The following is a 17,108-nucleotide window of genomic DNA, read 5'->3' on the forward strand; positions in this document are numbered from 1 at the left end:
TTTTTGGCCACACCATGCAGCTCACGGGATCTTAGTTCCCTGACCAGGGATTGAACCCAGGCTGTGGCAGTGAAAGTTCAGAGTCCTAACCACTGGACCACCAGGGAATTCCCTGTGGTGTTGACTTTTGACCGTGATGAATAAATGCCATAGGAGGAAAACATGGGCCACTGCATGGCAGTGACCATTAAAGGACAGCCCATCCCAAACAACCAGAGTCTGCTGCTTTTCGACACACGTGTGTTGTCATCTCGCTGACAGGCCTGCCCCTCCTCCAAGCCAATTATGTCATATCGTTGAGGTTGATGTTCTGTTATCACTGATGATCAGTTAGGTGAACACCTGTCCCATCAAGAAAGGGGGGGAAAATGCTAACGGGAGGAACACGAAAAGCAGAGACAAAACCTCTTCTCAAGAAGGCAGATTCTCAAGAAATTACACTTGTTGAACTGCTTGAGGTCTGTCTCCAAAACATATGCCTAGCCCCCAAAAGCCTGGGTTTGTTTAGAGGCTGAAAATTGAACCGTGGGCTTTGACTTCACAAAATCTTAGTGAAATCACTCACGGTAAGCACGCAGAAGGGAAACAATATCCTTTTGCCAAAAAGGGGCTGAAACAAAGGGTCTTTATTTTATGTCTGGCATAGTCCGTTTCATTTCATTAAGAAGCCCTAGATTTTGTTTTCAGTTCATGGTACGTGTTGATAGGTGCTCCTGGGGAGCCATTCTCCCGGAGGACCATACATACGTACTGTTCATACCCTCTGTAAATATAAAGTCATTACAGTGGCTCCCTTGAGGGAGAGATGGGATCATGGATTCAGAGAGCCGGTAATCGGATGCCTAGGCAGAAAGGTAGACGGCAACAGGGCGGATCGCCAGAAAGTAGCGGGAAACAAGATAGGGACCTGTTTACTGGAACTAGGATATAGTCAGGGACCTGAGCTTCAGAAGCAAGAGGAACCCAATTTCTAGTACAAAGGTACCTGTGCAGAATTGGACAAGCCACAGGTTGATTTGGTGCTAAGCCACCCAACTCCCTGCATATGGTTTGTTAAATTCTTGCAGACTAGCAAGAGGCCTGGCTAATATGCCCTCTCCCTGGAATGCCCTTCCAACCTTCGTTACCTGGTGAACTCATGCATTCTTTAAGACTCGGCTCAATTGTCTGAGGGTACACCGTGTCCTGTGACACTTAGTCCTCTGGATTTCAGTTTGGCAGCCTTCTTCCTCTTGATTCATAAGCTGATTTAATGGCATTCCTCCCTCGGGCCCCGTGGCATTGTGTACATTTTATACTTCATTGTGATTGTTACTGTAGGAAAGCATCCTATCATATTGGTTTGAAATATGAACTTTGAAGTCTGGAAGGCCTTAGTTTGAATCATGGCTCCACCACTTTCTACCTGTGTGGCTTGGGGAAGTTGACTTCACATCTCTATTTCTCAGTTTTCTTATCTGTAAGATAGGTTCATAACTTGCTACCTCTGGCATCTGCTTATACTGAAGTTAAATGAAATGATGCGTGTAGAGCCCTTTGTATTGTCCCTAGCACGTGGGAAGCCCTCTAGTATCCAGTAATTTGGATTCTTTGGTTTCCAGCAAAAGAAACCAATTGTGGCTAACAGAATTGAAGGAAAACTGGACTTAACAAAGCCTCAGAAAAGATAGGAATCCACGCTCTGCAGGGATCTAGGGAGCAGAAACCAATGGACAGTTTCATCTGAGTGCCACTGGCAGAACAATAGGCTCCAACAATCTTTGATCGATAGGTCATTGTAATCATATTTCTATTCCAGGTGAAAGAATCTGACTGGTCTAGCTTGGGTCACATGCTCATACCTTGGAGAAGGAGTTCCAGCTGAGTAAAAGGAATGTGCTCAGCTGTTTTATATCCAGCTGGTGATCCTTAAGGCTTTTGCATATGTGACTCCCACTAAAGACCATTGCAGATTTATTTATTTAATGACACAAGCACAGGGTTTAAAAAAAAAAAAGTTTTGAAGACAGTGGCAAAATGTGAATGAAGATCAGAATCTTAAACATTAAGGAATTATGAACTTTGCTAGTGTGAAAATTCATTGAGGTCATGCTTTTTTTTTTTACATCTTTATTAGAGTATAATTGCTTTACAATGGTGTGTTAGTTTCTGCTTTATAAAAAAGTGAATCAGTTATACATATACATATATCCCTATATCTCCTCCCTCTTGCGTCTCCCTCCCTCCCACCCTCCCTATCCCACCCCTCTAGGTGGTCACAAAGCTCCAAGCTGATCTCTCTGTGCTATGCGGCTGCTTCCCACTAGCTATCTACCTTACATTTGGTAGTGTATATATGTCCATGCCTCTCTCTCACTTTGTCACAGCTTACCCTTCCCCCTCCCCATAGGTTATGCTTTTAATACGATCCCTCTCTGTTAGAGATATATATTGAAATAAGTAAAAATGAAAGAATCACCGAATCTTGGCATAGATAACAGACCCTGAGTTCTCCTAATCTGACCTGGGACTCTTATAGGGCAGGAAGACCCTTCCAAGACTATTTTAACTTTCTAAAAGGTGTTTCATAGGTTGATCCAAAATCTATCACCTTGTATTTTTTTGGTCCACTGATCTGGTTCTGACTTTTTCTTTATTTTTATTATTTTTTTATTTTATTTATTTATTTTTGGCTGTGTTAGGGCTTCTTTGCTGTGTGCAGGCTTTCTCTCGTTGCGGCGAGCGGGGCCTACTCTTCGTTGCAGTACGCAGGCTTCTCATTGCAGTAGCTTCTCTTGTTGTGGAGCACGGGCTCTAGGCGCGCGGGCTCAGTAGCTGTGGCTCGTGGGCTCTAGAGCTCAGGCTCACTGCACGGGCTTAGTTGCTCCGTGACATGTGGAATCTTCCCAGACCAGGACTTGAACCCGTGTCCCCTGCATTGGCAGGCGGATTCTTAACCACTGCGCCACCAGCCAGGGAAGCCCTGGTTCTGACTTTTGAAACAATAGACAACAAACGTACTTCTATTTTACTTGTTTCTGCCCACAATTATTTAGGGCTTAGCTTTCCTTATAAACGCTAGTTGAGTGAACAAGAGAGGCAGTCAGGAGGAGGTTCCACTGAAAAGCGTTGTCTACAGGAGTCAAAGGGACCCAGATCAAGACCTCCTCCTGCCTGTGCATGTAGGCGGATCTCTGAATTCAGTTTCTGCATCTGTACAATGGGAATAATGATAGGTATCTCCTTCCCAGGGCTGTTGTGAGAATTAAATGAAACAACGCGTGGAAAGCACTCAGCATGCGACCCGGCACATAAGTAAGAGCTCAAGAAACATGAGCTGTGATCCTGCTGCTGCACTTTCAGGCTGCCCACCGAAAACCTGCCCATCTTATCTCAGTTGACAGAGATAAAAATACTTGTAAAAACAAAGGAAGCAGGGCAAAACCATCACCACCTAGTTGAAACAGAAGGTCCTTCAGGAAATGTAGCTGCACAGGTCATCTCAGTCCTGTGGCAGCAGCAGGCCTTGAATCCGCCGTCGCAGGGACTCGCTACTCTTGGTGCCTTTCTCTGCCTCCACTGTTTCCCTCTTGACCTGTCTCTCTCATCTCTCAGCCTCTCTAAGAGACCGTACCTGATGGGTTTGTCCGTTCCTTACCCCGTATAAGGAGCCTCTGATGTGCTGATCTCTCTTCTCCCCAGCCCACCTCATAGGATGCTTACCAGCTTACGGACTGGTTGCCTTTGAGTCAGGTGACTGTCCTTGGTCTGTCTGGCCATGGCCAGGAGGCCGAAACTGATGGGAGAATACTCAGATTATAACTAACTCTTGGCGAAAGCCAAATTATGAATGTTTATCACATTACCACAGAGATGCTATTTACCTATTGTATTTTCTCCACCTGGATTTCTTTTTATCCTATAGAATCCTGTTGTTTTTCCTAGCCTTCAGATATAGTTCAAATCCCACCGTGTCCTATCAGCTTTTTTTTTTTTAAACATGATGCAAGGTTTGCCAAGCCACACTAGTTAGGATTTCTTGAATTCCTACCACGTGCCAGGCACTGTCGTGGGCACTTCATAACGGCCCTCCTAGGGCCATCGTCATCCCCCCTTTATAGACAAAGGATCTTAGACTCAAAGCTTAAGCCACAACCCCCAGGCCACATAGCATTAAATTCCAGAAAATGGATTTTTATTAACAACTGTTAGTTTTTATTGTTTTACATCCTTTTCTATTATCTCATTTACTCCTTCCAAAACCCTGTGAGGTAAGCGCAGTCATAACACCCATTTTAGAAAAGACACAGAGAAGCTAACGATCTTGCCCAAGGCTACACAGCTAATAAAAGATGGAGCTGGGACTACAGATTCTATATGTTGCATATTCCCAAGCCTGCTTTTCCCTCCAACTCTTCCTCTCCCCCTCCTGCCTTAATCCTTAACTTTCCCTTCTCACATACCTAACACTCATGAATCTTCATTAAGCTCACTCATAGGTGAGATAAACCCTTGTAAGTGAAAATATAAAGGATTTATTCTTTCTGGAACTTCCCTTGATGATTCAGCATTAAGAGTGGAATTTTTCAAATGATTTTACTGTCTCAGTGGTAAAATCTTTCACGGCCTTTTTAAGCTGCTGGATTTATTTCTCAAACGTTTCCTTATTGTGGAAAGGGAGGAAAAAATAAAAAAAGCAAATGCCCAATGCCTGTCAGGATTTTGCGGGGCTAAGGACAAGACTACCCCCCTTGCCACTTCAGTCCGGGTTTATCTTGCCTCTCACCAAGTTGAGAGCAAGTTCTCTTCCAGGACCCTAGCTGTGAGCTCTCTTTGGGTATTAAGTCTCTTCATGCATTATTCATCAGTGGGGCTCCAACAGTAGAGGAAACCTTCTAGGCCGCAGCTGGCGCACTCACCCATGCCAGAGCACCAGCCTTCACCAGCCAGCTTCCACAGGACGGGATGAGGAAAACACAAGACTCTCCTCCCCTCTGCACCTCCTGGTAGTCAGCTCTCTCCTAAAAGAGGGACCTGGCCTCATAGACTGAACGAGCAAAGGCTCAGAAAAGGCAGTGGAGGGAGCAAGGCCCAGAATGCCCTGATTTGCATGAGAAAGACCAATATTAAGTAGTACGAGAGCTCAGCTTCCAGCCACGGGGAAAGCCTGGAGCCTGGAAGGATGAGAGGAAAGGAGGGAGGGTGCGATTGAAACTCTCCTGGTGGATGGGGGCGAGGTAAACGTGGGGCTCTCACACCCACCCTGGGTCTGAAAACGACAGAGCCACAGGCCTCCAGGTTCAATTATTTAGTAGTGCTTACTCAGCAGACTTCTGTTTTCAGCCCTCAGAGCTCAACTGGGCTTTGTTTCGAAGCTGTCTCAGGTATTCTGAGCTCCCAGAACGTGTGTTGAAGAATGGGCGACCAAGAGTCAAGTTGGCTTTGCAGTTGGTGACCATTTTGGATTTTTCTTTAATTCACCTTCCAACACACAAAAGCCTTCTGTAGAAGATGTTATCTGCATATCCACATAGATTCATACATACACACAGCTGTACATATGTGTTGCAGATAGCTTTTAAGAGGGAAATAAAGCACAACCATCCCCTAGTTTCTGAAAATTCTCTGCAGGAAACTGCATGAGGAAATGAAATCATTGCAGAGAGAAGGGAAGGAATCTGAAGGAACAAACTTCTGTACTGTTTTTCAGGTTTTACATTGAGAGCATATCGTTCCTGAAGGATAAAACCACCGTGGAGCTGTTTTTCCTGAATGCAAAGGCCTGTGTGCACAAGGTAAGGGCCCCATTTGTTATGGTCAGTGGCAGACTCCAGACGGACTGGAGAAGGAGGGAGCAATGGCAGGGCCTTTGTTTTCATGTTCAAATGGAGAAAAAAAGGACATAATCTTTTTCTTGACATATCCTTCCCCACCAAACAAATAAACCAAAAAAAAAAAAGAAAGAGAAAGAAAGGCAGTTCTTCTCAAATTCTGAGTTGGGAAGACAGCCATGTACAGAGGCATTGTGCTCACGCAGAATTACCACGGCCTTAAATGCAGTTCATACTCCACACGGAATGACCCAGCAGGATACAAAGATGGATCAAGCAGACTGTGATCGAAGCCTCACAAAAGTCAGGCCAGAAATCCTTTTTAACAGAATACGGCCTACATTGATCGTAATTCAAAACCAGTCTTCTTTAGGGGCTTCTGCTCAAAGCCATGTGTTTTAAGGCAGAGTCTCAGTTACCTGTGGTCAAGGGACCTGTGTTTTGGTTTGTTGTTTTCCATCCAGTCCATGGAGGATACACAGCTTTTGTAAAATTCAATACACACGAATTGCTAGAAAAATTATCCCATGCCTGGATGTTGCAGCCATGTCCGTCAGATTGCTGTAGAAGTTTTAGACACTCTCCATTTTTATCTTAGCTCCTTGCAGATAAGCGTTGCTTTAAAGGCCTCTAGTCTGGCCTCCTCAAACCATACCCTGTGCAACGGCAGGGAGTCTGTGGGCCAAGATAGGCTCAGCTGGAGCCCAGCTCTTCCCTTCAAGGTTATGTTCTCAGTGTTCAGGATCTCAGATCCCACGCCTGCTTCCAGGGCCGGTGGGAACCCCTTCTGCCCATACATATCACCCTAAATCTGAGGGGTGGCCAGAGACAGCTGGCCTGGAAGGACAAGGGGTCAGACTGTGGGTTAGGACACCTGTACTGGTACTCCTCCCTCAGCCCCCAAAGTGTTAAGGTGGCCCACTGCACACTTGCAGCTTTAATTGGTGTAAGACTCAGCAAAGAGCAGAGTTTTTGTTGTTGTTGTTTTTGTTTTTATAGCTTTATTGAGATGTAATTGACTACATAATTTTCTACGTCTTATTAGAAGTAATACCCTTGAAATGATCACTACAATCAAGATAGTGAATATAGCCAGCAACTACAGATCTGCTTTTTCTCACAGTAGATTACATTTTCTAGAGTTTAATGTAAGTGGAATCATACAGTAGATAATCTTTTTGTCTTTTTTCAATGAACATAATTGTTTCGAGATTCATCCACGTTGCTGCATGTATCAGTAGCACTTTGCTTTTTATTGCTAAGTAATATTCCACTGTATGGCTATACCTTACATTGTTTTGTTTTTGCTTTTGTTTTTGTATTTTTGGCCGCACTGCATGGCATGCAGGATCGCGGGATCTTAGTTCCGCGACCAGGGATTGAACCCGTGCCCCCTGCAGTGGCAGCGCGGAGTCTTACCCACCGAACCACAGGGAAGTCCCTATACCTTACATTGTTTATGCATTCATCTGTGCATTTTTTTTTTCTTTTTCTCCCAGTTTTACTGGGATATAATTGACATATAATATTGTGTAAGTTTAAGGTGTACAGTATGATGATTTGATATGTGCACATATTTCAGAATGATCCATTCACCTGTTGATGAACATTTAGATTATGCAAGTTTGGGGACTGTTACAAATAAAACTGCTATAAACATCCATGTACAAGTTATTGTATACACATATACTTTCTTTTCTTCTTGGGCAAATACCTGGGAGTAGAATGGCTAGGTCATATGGTAGATAGATTTAACTTTTTAAGGTTCTGCCAAACTGTTTTCCAAAGTGGTTGTGCTATTTTAAATTCCCACCAGCAGTTTCTGAGATTTCTAGTTCCTTCATATCCTCGTCAACACATGGCATCAACATCTTTTCCATTTTAGCCATTCTAATAGGAGTGTAGCAGCATCTCATTGCAGTTTTCATTTCCATTTCCCTGATGACATATGATGTTTGAGTGTCTCTTATGTGCTTATTTTACCATCATTATATCTTCTTTATGTTTGAGTCTTTTGCCCAATTTCTTTGGGTTGCTGTTTTCTTCTCATGAGTTTTCAGAGTATATATATTCTGGATATAAGTACTTTATTGGTTATATGGATTACAAATATTTTCTCCCAGTCTGTGGCTTGCTGTTCATTCTCTTCATGTCTTTCAAAGACTAGAAGGCTTTTATTTTGTTGAAGTCTATTTTATCAATTTGTTCCTTTATGGGTTGTGTTATTGTATCTCAGTAAACTTTGCCTAACCCAGGGTCACAAAGATTTTCTCCTGTGTTTTCTTCTAGAAGTTTTAGAATTTTAGGTATTGCATTAGGTCTATTATCCATTTTGAATTAATTTTTATATATGACACAAAGTTCAGATTGAAGTTCGTTCGTTCTTTTTTTTTTTTTTGCATATGGATATTCAGTGGCTCCAGTGCCATTTGTTGAAAAGGCTGTCATTTCTCTATTATGTTGCCTTTGCACCTTTAAGAAAAATTAGTTGTCCATATATGTGTGGGTTTACTTTTGGACTCTATTCCGTTCCATTGACCTATTTGTCAGCCTTTATGGCAATAATATACTGTTTTGATTACTGCAGCTTTGAACTGTGTATTGAAATCAGAACAAACCTTAACTTTGTTCTTTTTAAAAGTTGTCTTATTTATTTTAAGTTTTTTGCATTTCCATATAAATTTTAGAATCAGCTTGTCAATTTCTACCCAAAACAAACAACCCTACTGATACTTTTATTAGGATTGCATGAATTCATAGACCAAGGTGGGAAGAATTGACAGTTTAACAACATTGAGTTATCAGACCCATGAACAAGATATATATATATATATCCATTTATTTAGGTGATATTTAATTTCTCTCAGTAGTTTTCAGTATACAGGTCTTTTGTTAGATATGTCCCTATGTCTTACATATTATTTGATACAATTGTAAATGATAGCTTTTTATTTCAATTTCTGAATGTTCATTATCAGTATATAGAAATCGAATTGATTTTTGTGTATTGATATTGAATCCTGCTAACCTCATTTATAACTTTTGGTAACTTTTTTGTAGATTTCATCAGGTTTACTTTATAGATCATCTGCTAATAAAGATAGCTTTACTTCTTCCTTTTCAATCTGTGTGCCTTTTTATTAGTTGTCCAATTTATAGCCATAGTTCATATTTTCTTATTATCCTTTTAATATGTGCAGTCTATAGTGGTATTGCCTCTCTCGATCCTGATATTAATAAATAGTGTCTTCTCTCTTTTTTATTTCTTATCATTCTGGCCAGACGTTTATCTGTATTGAGCCTCTCAAAGAATCAGCTTTTGGTTTCAATGATTTGAAATTTTTTTCTACTTCATTGATTTCTGCTATGATCTTTATTAGTTTATATTTTATCATTATTACTGCCTTTCTTCTTCCTTTGGGTTTAATTTGCTCTTCATATACCAGTCTCTTAAGATGAAAGCTGAGATCACTGATTAAAGATGTTTCTTTTCTAATATATGCATTTATTACGGTAACATTTTCTAAGTACTGATTTTGTATTCCACAAATACTGATATGTTGTGTTTTCATTTTCATTCATTTGTAAATATTTTTAAATTTCCTTCTTGATATATCTTCATTGGCTCATTGTTATTTAGAAGAGTATAGTTTGGTTTCCAGAAATTTGGGGACTTTTAGGGATCTTTTATTTACCTCTAATTAAATCTCATGGTGATCAGAAAACACACTTTGTGTAAATTAAATTCTTTTAAAATTAATGTGACTTATTTATGGCCCAGAATATGCTTCGTCTTGGTAAGTGGTCCATGTGCACTTGGGAAGAATGTGTATTCTGCTATCGTTGGGTGGATGTTCTATAGATGTTAACCAAGTCAATTTAATAGTATTGTTTAAGTCTACTACTCTTGCTGATTGTGTGTCCACTTCCTGTATCAGTTATTGACAGAGAGGTACTGAAATCTCTAGCTATGATGGTGGATTTTTCTGTTTCTCTTTGTAAGTTCTATCAGTTTTCGTTTCATGTATTTTGAAGTTTTGTTATTAGGGTATAATTAGAAATGCTATATCCTCTTGACTGTGTTTATAGAATGATCCTCTTTATCCTGGTAATATTCTTTATTCTGAAGTCTGCTTTGATATTAATATAACCACTTCACATTTCTTTCGATCAGTGTTAACATGGTAAGTCTTTTCCCATCCTTTTAACTGTAAACTGTTTGTGTCTGTGTATTTAAAGTGAATTTCTTACAGACAACATATAATTGCATCTTGATATTTTTACCCATTTTATTTATCCATTTGTCCATCTCGGTCTTTTAACTGGTTGTTTACATTATTTACGTTTAATGTGATTATTGACATGGTTAAGTTTGTCTGTCTTGCTCTTTGTTTTCTATTTGTCCCATCTGTTCTTTGTTCCTTTTTTCTGCCTTCTTTTGGATTTATTGAGTATTTTATGATTTCATTTTATCTCTGTTGGATTACTAGCTGTAACTCTTTGTTTTATTTTTTCTGTGATTGCTTTAGGGTTTATAGTATACATCTTTAACTCGTCAAGTCTACCTTCAGGTGATCTTGTACGATTTCACATGTAGTACAAGAATTTTATAATAGTATATTTCTATTTCTTCATTCTCAGCCTTTATGCTGTCAGTGTCATACGTTTTATTTTTAGATGTGTTATAGATGCACATGACACTGTTATTGTTTTTGTGTAAACATGTGGTCATCTCTGTCTGCTTTCAAAATTTTTTCTTTATCACTGCTTTGAACAATTTGATATAGCTTTCTCTTTCATGGTTCTTGTGATTGGTGTTTATTGAGCATCTTGGACTTGTGGGTTTATAGTTTTTATCAAATTTGGGAATATTTCAGCCATAATTTCTTCAACTATTTTTTTCTGTCCCCATCCATGCCTCCTTTGCAAACTCCAATTGCACATATAGTAGGCCACCTAAAGTTATCCCACAGCTAAATGATGCTCTTTTCTTTTTTTCTTTCTTTCTTTCTTTTTGTGTTTTATTTTGATAATTTCTACTGCAGTATCTTCAATTTTATTCATCTTTTCTCTTAGAATTTATTCTGCCATTTATCCCACCCTGTATATTGAAGTTTTTATCTTTAGAAGTTTGAGATTTGGATCTTTTTAAAATCTTGCCTGTGGCTACTTAACTTTTTAAACATATGGGCTACAGTTATAATAATTGTTTTAAGGTCTTCATCTGCTTACTCTCTTTTATTTTTTGGGCCGCACTGTGCGGCTTGCGGGATCTTAGTTCCCTGACCAGGAATTGAACCTGGGCCCTGGCAGTGAGAGCGTGGAGTCCTAACCACTGGACAGCCAGGGAAGTCCCTTCATCTGCTTATTCTAATATTTGTGTCAGTTTGGGTGGTTCTGATTGATTGATTTTTCTCCTCATTATGGGTTATATTTTCCTACCTATTTGCATGCCTGATAATTTTTGATTGGATGCTGGACATTTTTAATTGTACCTTTTGGGGTGCCACGTATTTTCATATTCCTTAAATATTCTTGACATTTGTTTGGGGATACAGTTTAGTTACTTGGATGCAGTTCGATTTTTCAAGGTCTCACTTTTAAGATTTGTTAGGCTGGACCAGAGCAGTACTCATTCTAGAGTGCCCATGACTGAGGCAAGACCTTCCTCAGTACTCTACTCAATGCCCCATGAATTATGAGTTTTTTCAGTCTGACTGGTGGGAACAGGCACCATTTTCAGCCCTGTGTGAGGACCAGGCAGCCTTCCCTTTTATCCTTTTGGCTAGTTCTTTCCCCAGCCTTGGGTAGTCTCCTTCCACGCATGCAGTGATCAGTACTCAGCTAAATACTCAAAAAAGACCCACTGTATAACTTCAAGAGTCTCTCTTGGTGCAGCTCTCTTTTCTCTAGCACTCTGTTCTACAAATTCCATCCATTTCGGTTTCCCCATTCTCTCAGCTCCAGCTGCACAACTCCAAAAGTCCACCTTGCGCCATCTGGGTTTCCCCTTCACAGCCTGGAAACCTTCTCATGGCAGCAAGTAGGGACAGTCAGGGTTTACCACATTCAAGGTTCACTGTCCGTTGCTGCCTGATGTTCCGTGTTTTGAAAACTGTTGTTTCATATTTATTGTCTAGTTTTTTACTTTTTTTCAGGAAACAGGGTAAATCCAGCCCCTGTTACTCCATCTTAGCCAGAAGCAAAAGTACTCAAAGCAGAGTTTTTGGCTACTTCTATGAGGAAAGGGTAATGTCTCCAGCACCAGAGACTTTGTGAGAGCCTCTTTTTGTGAGATGTGGGTTTCCTTAAGAACACCATGGTTTGACTGATAAGTAGACACCTGTATAGCCAATGCAGCATTTACTGAGTCAGGAAAATATTTCGTAAACAACAGTTGGTGATCATGTCTTATGTGGAGAAATACAGTTACCCCTTGTGATATTTCTCACTGCCTAGCTGGCCAAGGTCCAAAGAAATAGCCTCCTTGATGACTTGTTTGCTCTGTTGCTCATAGAAGGAAAATTAGGATGCAAATTTTGGCTCGTAGTATTTCTCTTGTAGTTTTGTATGCTATTTCTGTTGGTCTTGAAGAAGCAGAGTTCTTTTAAATTATCCTCCGTCATATGTCAGGTCCTAGGATCTCCTTTCTAAATGAGAGTATTCCATGACTTGTCAAAGGATTCAGAACTTTCACAAAGCATAATGTTGTCAGGCACTGTGACTTACGTTATTGGGATAATTTTTAAAAATTCATCTGTAGGAATTTACAGTTTGGTATTTTCTAGGTGATATGTAGATGGCTAGTAACGTAATCCCTCCATTAGAAAAATACTCAGTCGTCTTCTCACTGGACAAAGCTAAGTGGAAGCTGAAAATTCCTAGTTGCTTTATCTAAAAAGAAAAGGTCTACTCTTTTTTTTTTTTTTTTTTTTTTGGCAGTACGTGGGCCTCTCACTGTTGTGGCCTCTCCCGTTGCGGAGCACAGGCTCCGGATGCGCAGGCTCAGCGGCCATGGCTCACGGGCCCAGCCGCTTCGCGGCATGTGGGATCTTCCCAGACCGGGGCACGAACCCGCGTCCCCTGCATCGGCAGGTGGACTCTCAACCACTGCGCCACCAGGGAAGCCCACAAAAGTGTGCCAGCACTGTGCTAAGTGGTATACGGTTAACTGCATTTGATCCTCACTGTAGCCCATGAAGAAGGAAACTTGTGACCCCTTTTACAAATAAAAGAACTGAGGCACAGAGAGGTTAAGTCGTTTTCTTAACGTCACAGAGCTATTATGTGGGAAAAGTGTCCTTGGCAAATTATACCAGCAGGACACCCTGGGTCTTAAAACCACCCCCCATTTACCTCAGCTTCCTTTTAGTCACTGCTCTGGGGAAATAAAAGTGTCCTCAATAACTTAGAACTCAGGGGCTGTTGTTACAGAGTTGGCAGGTCATAGCACTAACGAATATTAAATATGAATACTTTACCAGGCACTATATGTATTCATGCATTTAGTTTTCATTCCAACCCTATTAGATAAGTCAGGTAACTTACCTATTCGGTAAGTTCTATTATTATTATCTCCCATTTTATAGATGGGAATATTGAGGTACAGAGGTTAAGTAACATAAACAAACCTCACATAGTTAATAAGTGGAGGAGCCAAGGTTCATCCCAGGCAGTATAATGCCAGAGTCCACGAGTTTAACCATGACACATCCTAGCTCTTAATGGATAAGGGCTGTCTGCCCACTGCACGTGGCATATTTGTGGCATCTGAATTTAAGCTTCCGAAGTGCACTAGTGCCCTTGTTGGTACAGAACCTACCAGAATGTTAGAAACTGCCTATACGGTTCAAGAGTTCCCCAGAAGAGAGCTGTGGTCTGAGTTGTCTTTCAAGTGAAGGCTCCCGAACCTGTTTGGTGAGAATGCAGAGGGCACACTTTGTGTGCACACAGCCATAACCTGTGCCAGGTGGTGATGATGGGGAAATGCCCAAACTGATGCTGGGGAACCCTGGGAGCCCTCAACATGTGGGCTGTGGTCCACCTTAGACAACCTGCAGCCTGCTTGGAAAAGCCTTAAATGCATGAGAAACCCACTGCGAGTTTGCCTGCAGTGATGGTTTTTGGAGGCCTCTTCAACCATACGTGTGATTTTAGTAATCAAACAACATTTATCACTACCACCCCATTTTTAAAATCAGCGATTTGAAGACATGCTTGGAAAATTAAAATAGTATTGGCTACCTTGTCTCTTTAGGTGTGTATAGAATTATTATAATAGTGAGATGACAGAAAATGTGGAAAAGCAAGTGGGGTTCAAGAGGTGCTCTGTGGTAGAGACCGTGCATGGGGGTGGGTGGGGAAGAAGAGGACGGTAGCTCGACTTACTGAGAGCTCAGCAAACAGCTGATACTGATTTTTTCATGTACTGACTCATCTAAGCCTCGCAACAGCCGATAATGTTATTTATTGTTACTTTAACAAATGAGCAAATGGAGGTATAAATAAGGTAAATAATTTGGCCCTGGGTAAATAGCTCATTAGTAGTGAAGTAATCACTAGGCAGTCTGGCTACAGAAGCCATAGTATTTGTCTTTATTCATTCAATAAAAAATTACTGCATTCCAATTAAGGGCTAGGATTTCTGATGAGTGCTGCATTATCAGTGTAATATTTAGCACTGCTACCTTCCTGTGGCCCATCCTAAGTCTTAAGGATTCTCTCATTTGTGTATGGGTGTGTGTTGTGTTTATTTTAAAGGCAATGTACATGATGGTACTTTCTAACATAATATTTCTGAAAGATACCAGGGACCTTGGAGGGACTGAACATACCCAGAATTCCATGATGTTATGTGTTACTCCTTCCAGAAATCACATAGAAAGCCATTTGAAACATTTTCCTAGTTCTGCAATGCACAAACAGAATTAGGATTTTGTAATCACACACACACACACACACACACACTAATATCGTACTTTAAATCTGCAGCTCAAGAATCTACCTCATGATCATAAGCAATTTTCATATGAAAAAGTTTAAAAATTTTTGACTATTAGACCACATTCTTGGAAATTCAAGAAGTGAATTTGACAAAGGCTTCAAGAAGTCCTTCAGTGTACAGGTGTGTGATTTTGTTTAACGCAATATTTTCCAAACTTACTTGCAGATGTAATTCTTCTTTCAAGCAGTGCTTACCAGTGAACTGCTGACCACACTTTTGAAAGTGATGTTCTAGATATATCCTATACCGTTAAATAATAAAGCAAGACAACTGTAAGCTTCCTCGGTTTTACCTTAGGTTAGATCTGGCCACAAGATAAAACCTAGGTCTATTCTGATTCTGTTTTTTGGCCGTGCCTCACGGCTTGTGGAATCTTAGTTCCCTGACTAGAGATGGAACACGGGCCCTCAGCAGGGAGAGAACAGAGTCCTAACCACAGGACCACCAGGGAATTCCTTATTCTGATTCTTTAAATAAAACATGTTAGGACTCAGTCAAGAGATGTTAACCTGAGTACAAGGCAGTTAGGATCTCCTCTGCTCCAGGCTTTAACAGGAGCAGGTACCATATCAAGATGCAGGAGAAAATGGCTCAGTGATGCCTTCAGAGATTTACTGTGCCCCCTGCTTTCATAAGCACTCATCTCTTTGTACTTTGAATAAATGTGGAAATATTAGTGAGCCAAACATTAATAATCCTATTAAAAAACAAAGTCATTGCAAGACTATCCAATCATGTTTATTTTTATCCTCCCTCATTTCTGGACTGAGGCCTTATTAGGTGTGCCCTTTCATCAGGAGACTTGGGGAGAGTCTCAGCCTGTCACCCACAAACACGCTCTTGCCACTCTTGCAGTGAGAGAATATGTTGCATAATGTCCTCAGACTGTTAATGCCATTTGCATTTAAGTGTGTGAACCTGGAGGCACCAAAGCTCTCTTAAAAGCCCCTTCCCAAGGCAATTTGGCCACGTCGGTGACGATGAAGAGTCTATCTTTTCACCCAGTGCTCCACCAACTTTAGGAATTAGCGTGTGGAAGATACTACTGAAATATGAAAAGATGAATATCAAAAGATCTTAGATTATTATTTCTAACAGCAGGAAACTGAAAACTGCCTAAATGTGATTGAATAAGGATTAGTTAAATAAGTGACCAATCATTCATGTGATAAGAATACTGGGCAGCCATTAAAAAAATAGAACAGCCCTTCTCGGCTGGTGTGGAAGCATGTTCAAACTGCATTTTTTTTTTTTTTTCCTTTCATCCATTTTTTTTTCTCCACACTGCACAGCATATGGGATCTTAGTTGCCCGGCCAGGGTTCGAACCCACACCCCCTGCATTGGAAGGGCTGTGTCTTAGCCACTGGACTGCCAGGGAAGTCCCGAAATTGCATTGTTAAGTTTAAAAAGAACCAAGTTACAGAACAGTAAATATAGTATAATTGTCTTTAACTTTATTTGCTTATATATGTGTGTGTGTGTGTGTGTGTGTGTGTGTGTGTGTGTATAAAATGTACTTATAGGAAAAATAGAAAAATATATTGCATAGTATAAATTTTTATTATCTCTGAGAGTGAGATTATGGAAAGACTTTTGCTTTCTAAGTAATGCTTTTCTAAAATATTTTAAATAGGATACTTGGATTCATTTTATATCAGAAAAATAGAGACAAAAATAATCAGTGTATTCATTAAACTTTACCTCTTTGAAGCTGTATGAAGAGAATAAAAACATTGTGTTGATCCCTCTCCCTCCATTAGAAAAATACTCAGTTGTCTTTCTCACTGGACAAAGCTAAGTGGAAGCTGAAAATTCCTAGTTGCTTTAGCTAAAAAGAAAAGGTCTGCTCTTTTTCTTTTTTTTTTTTGCGGTACGCGGGCCTCTCACTGTTGTGGCCTCTCCCGTTGCGGAGCACAGGCTCCGGACGTGCAGGCTCAGCGGCCATGGCTCTCGTGCCCAGCCGGTCCGTGGCACGTGGGATCTTCCCGGACCGGGGCACGAACCCGCGTCCCCTGCATCGGCAGGCAGACTCTCAATCACTGCGCCACCACGGAAGCCCACAAAAGGTCTACTCTTAATGACAACTGACAGAATTTTTTTTCTGATTGTAAAAATAATACTTGATTGTTGAACATTTAGAAAATACAGAAAAGGACAAAAAAAATCAAAAAAAGGAATTGATCCATAATCCTGCTACTGATGCGTTAATAGTTTGACCTGTTTCTTTCTTTGAAGTATGTATTTTTGTTGGCTGAGATCAGTTGCTGCCTGCATTTTATATTGTGTTAGACT

At 40.6% G+C, this 17,108-nt stretch overlaps 1 protein-coding gene across 7 annotated transcripts in view; it reads left to right on the plus strand.

Annotated features, from left to right (window-relative positions):
- Window positions 1-17,108, plus strand: part of FRMD4B (FERM domain containing 4B) — a 334,728-nt gene that overhangs the window by 235,172 nt on the left and 82,448 nt on the right. For all 7 annotated transcript variants that reach the window (XM_033424804.2, XM_033424806.2, XM_033424807.2 and 4 more), the window contains one exon: window positions 5,690-5,774. In XM_033424804.2, coding sequence (XP_033280695.1) covers window positions 5,690-5,774 — 85 coding nt within the window. The remainder of the gene's footprint in view (window positions 1-5,689; window positions 5,775-17,108) is intronic.

This window comes from Orcinus orca, chromosome 10 (genome assembly GCF_937001465.1).
Source record: "Orcinus orca chromosome 10, mOrcOrc1.1, whole genome shotgun sequence".
Lineage (NCBI taxonomy): Eukaryota > Metazoa > Chordata > Mammalia > Artiodactyla > Delphinidae > Orcinus > Orcinus orca.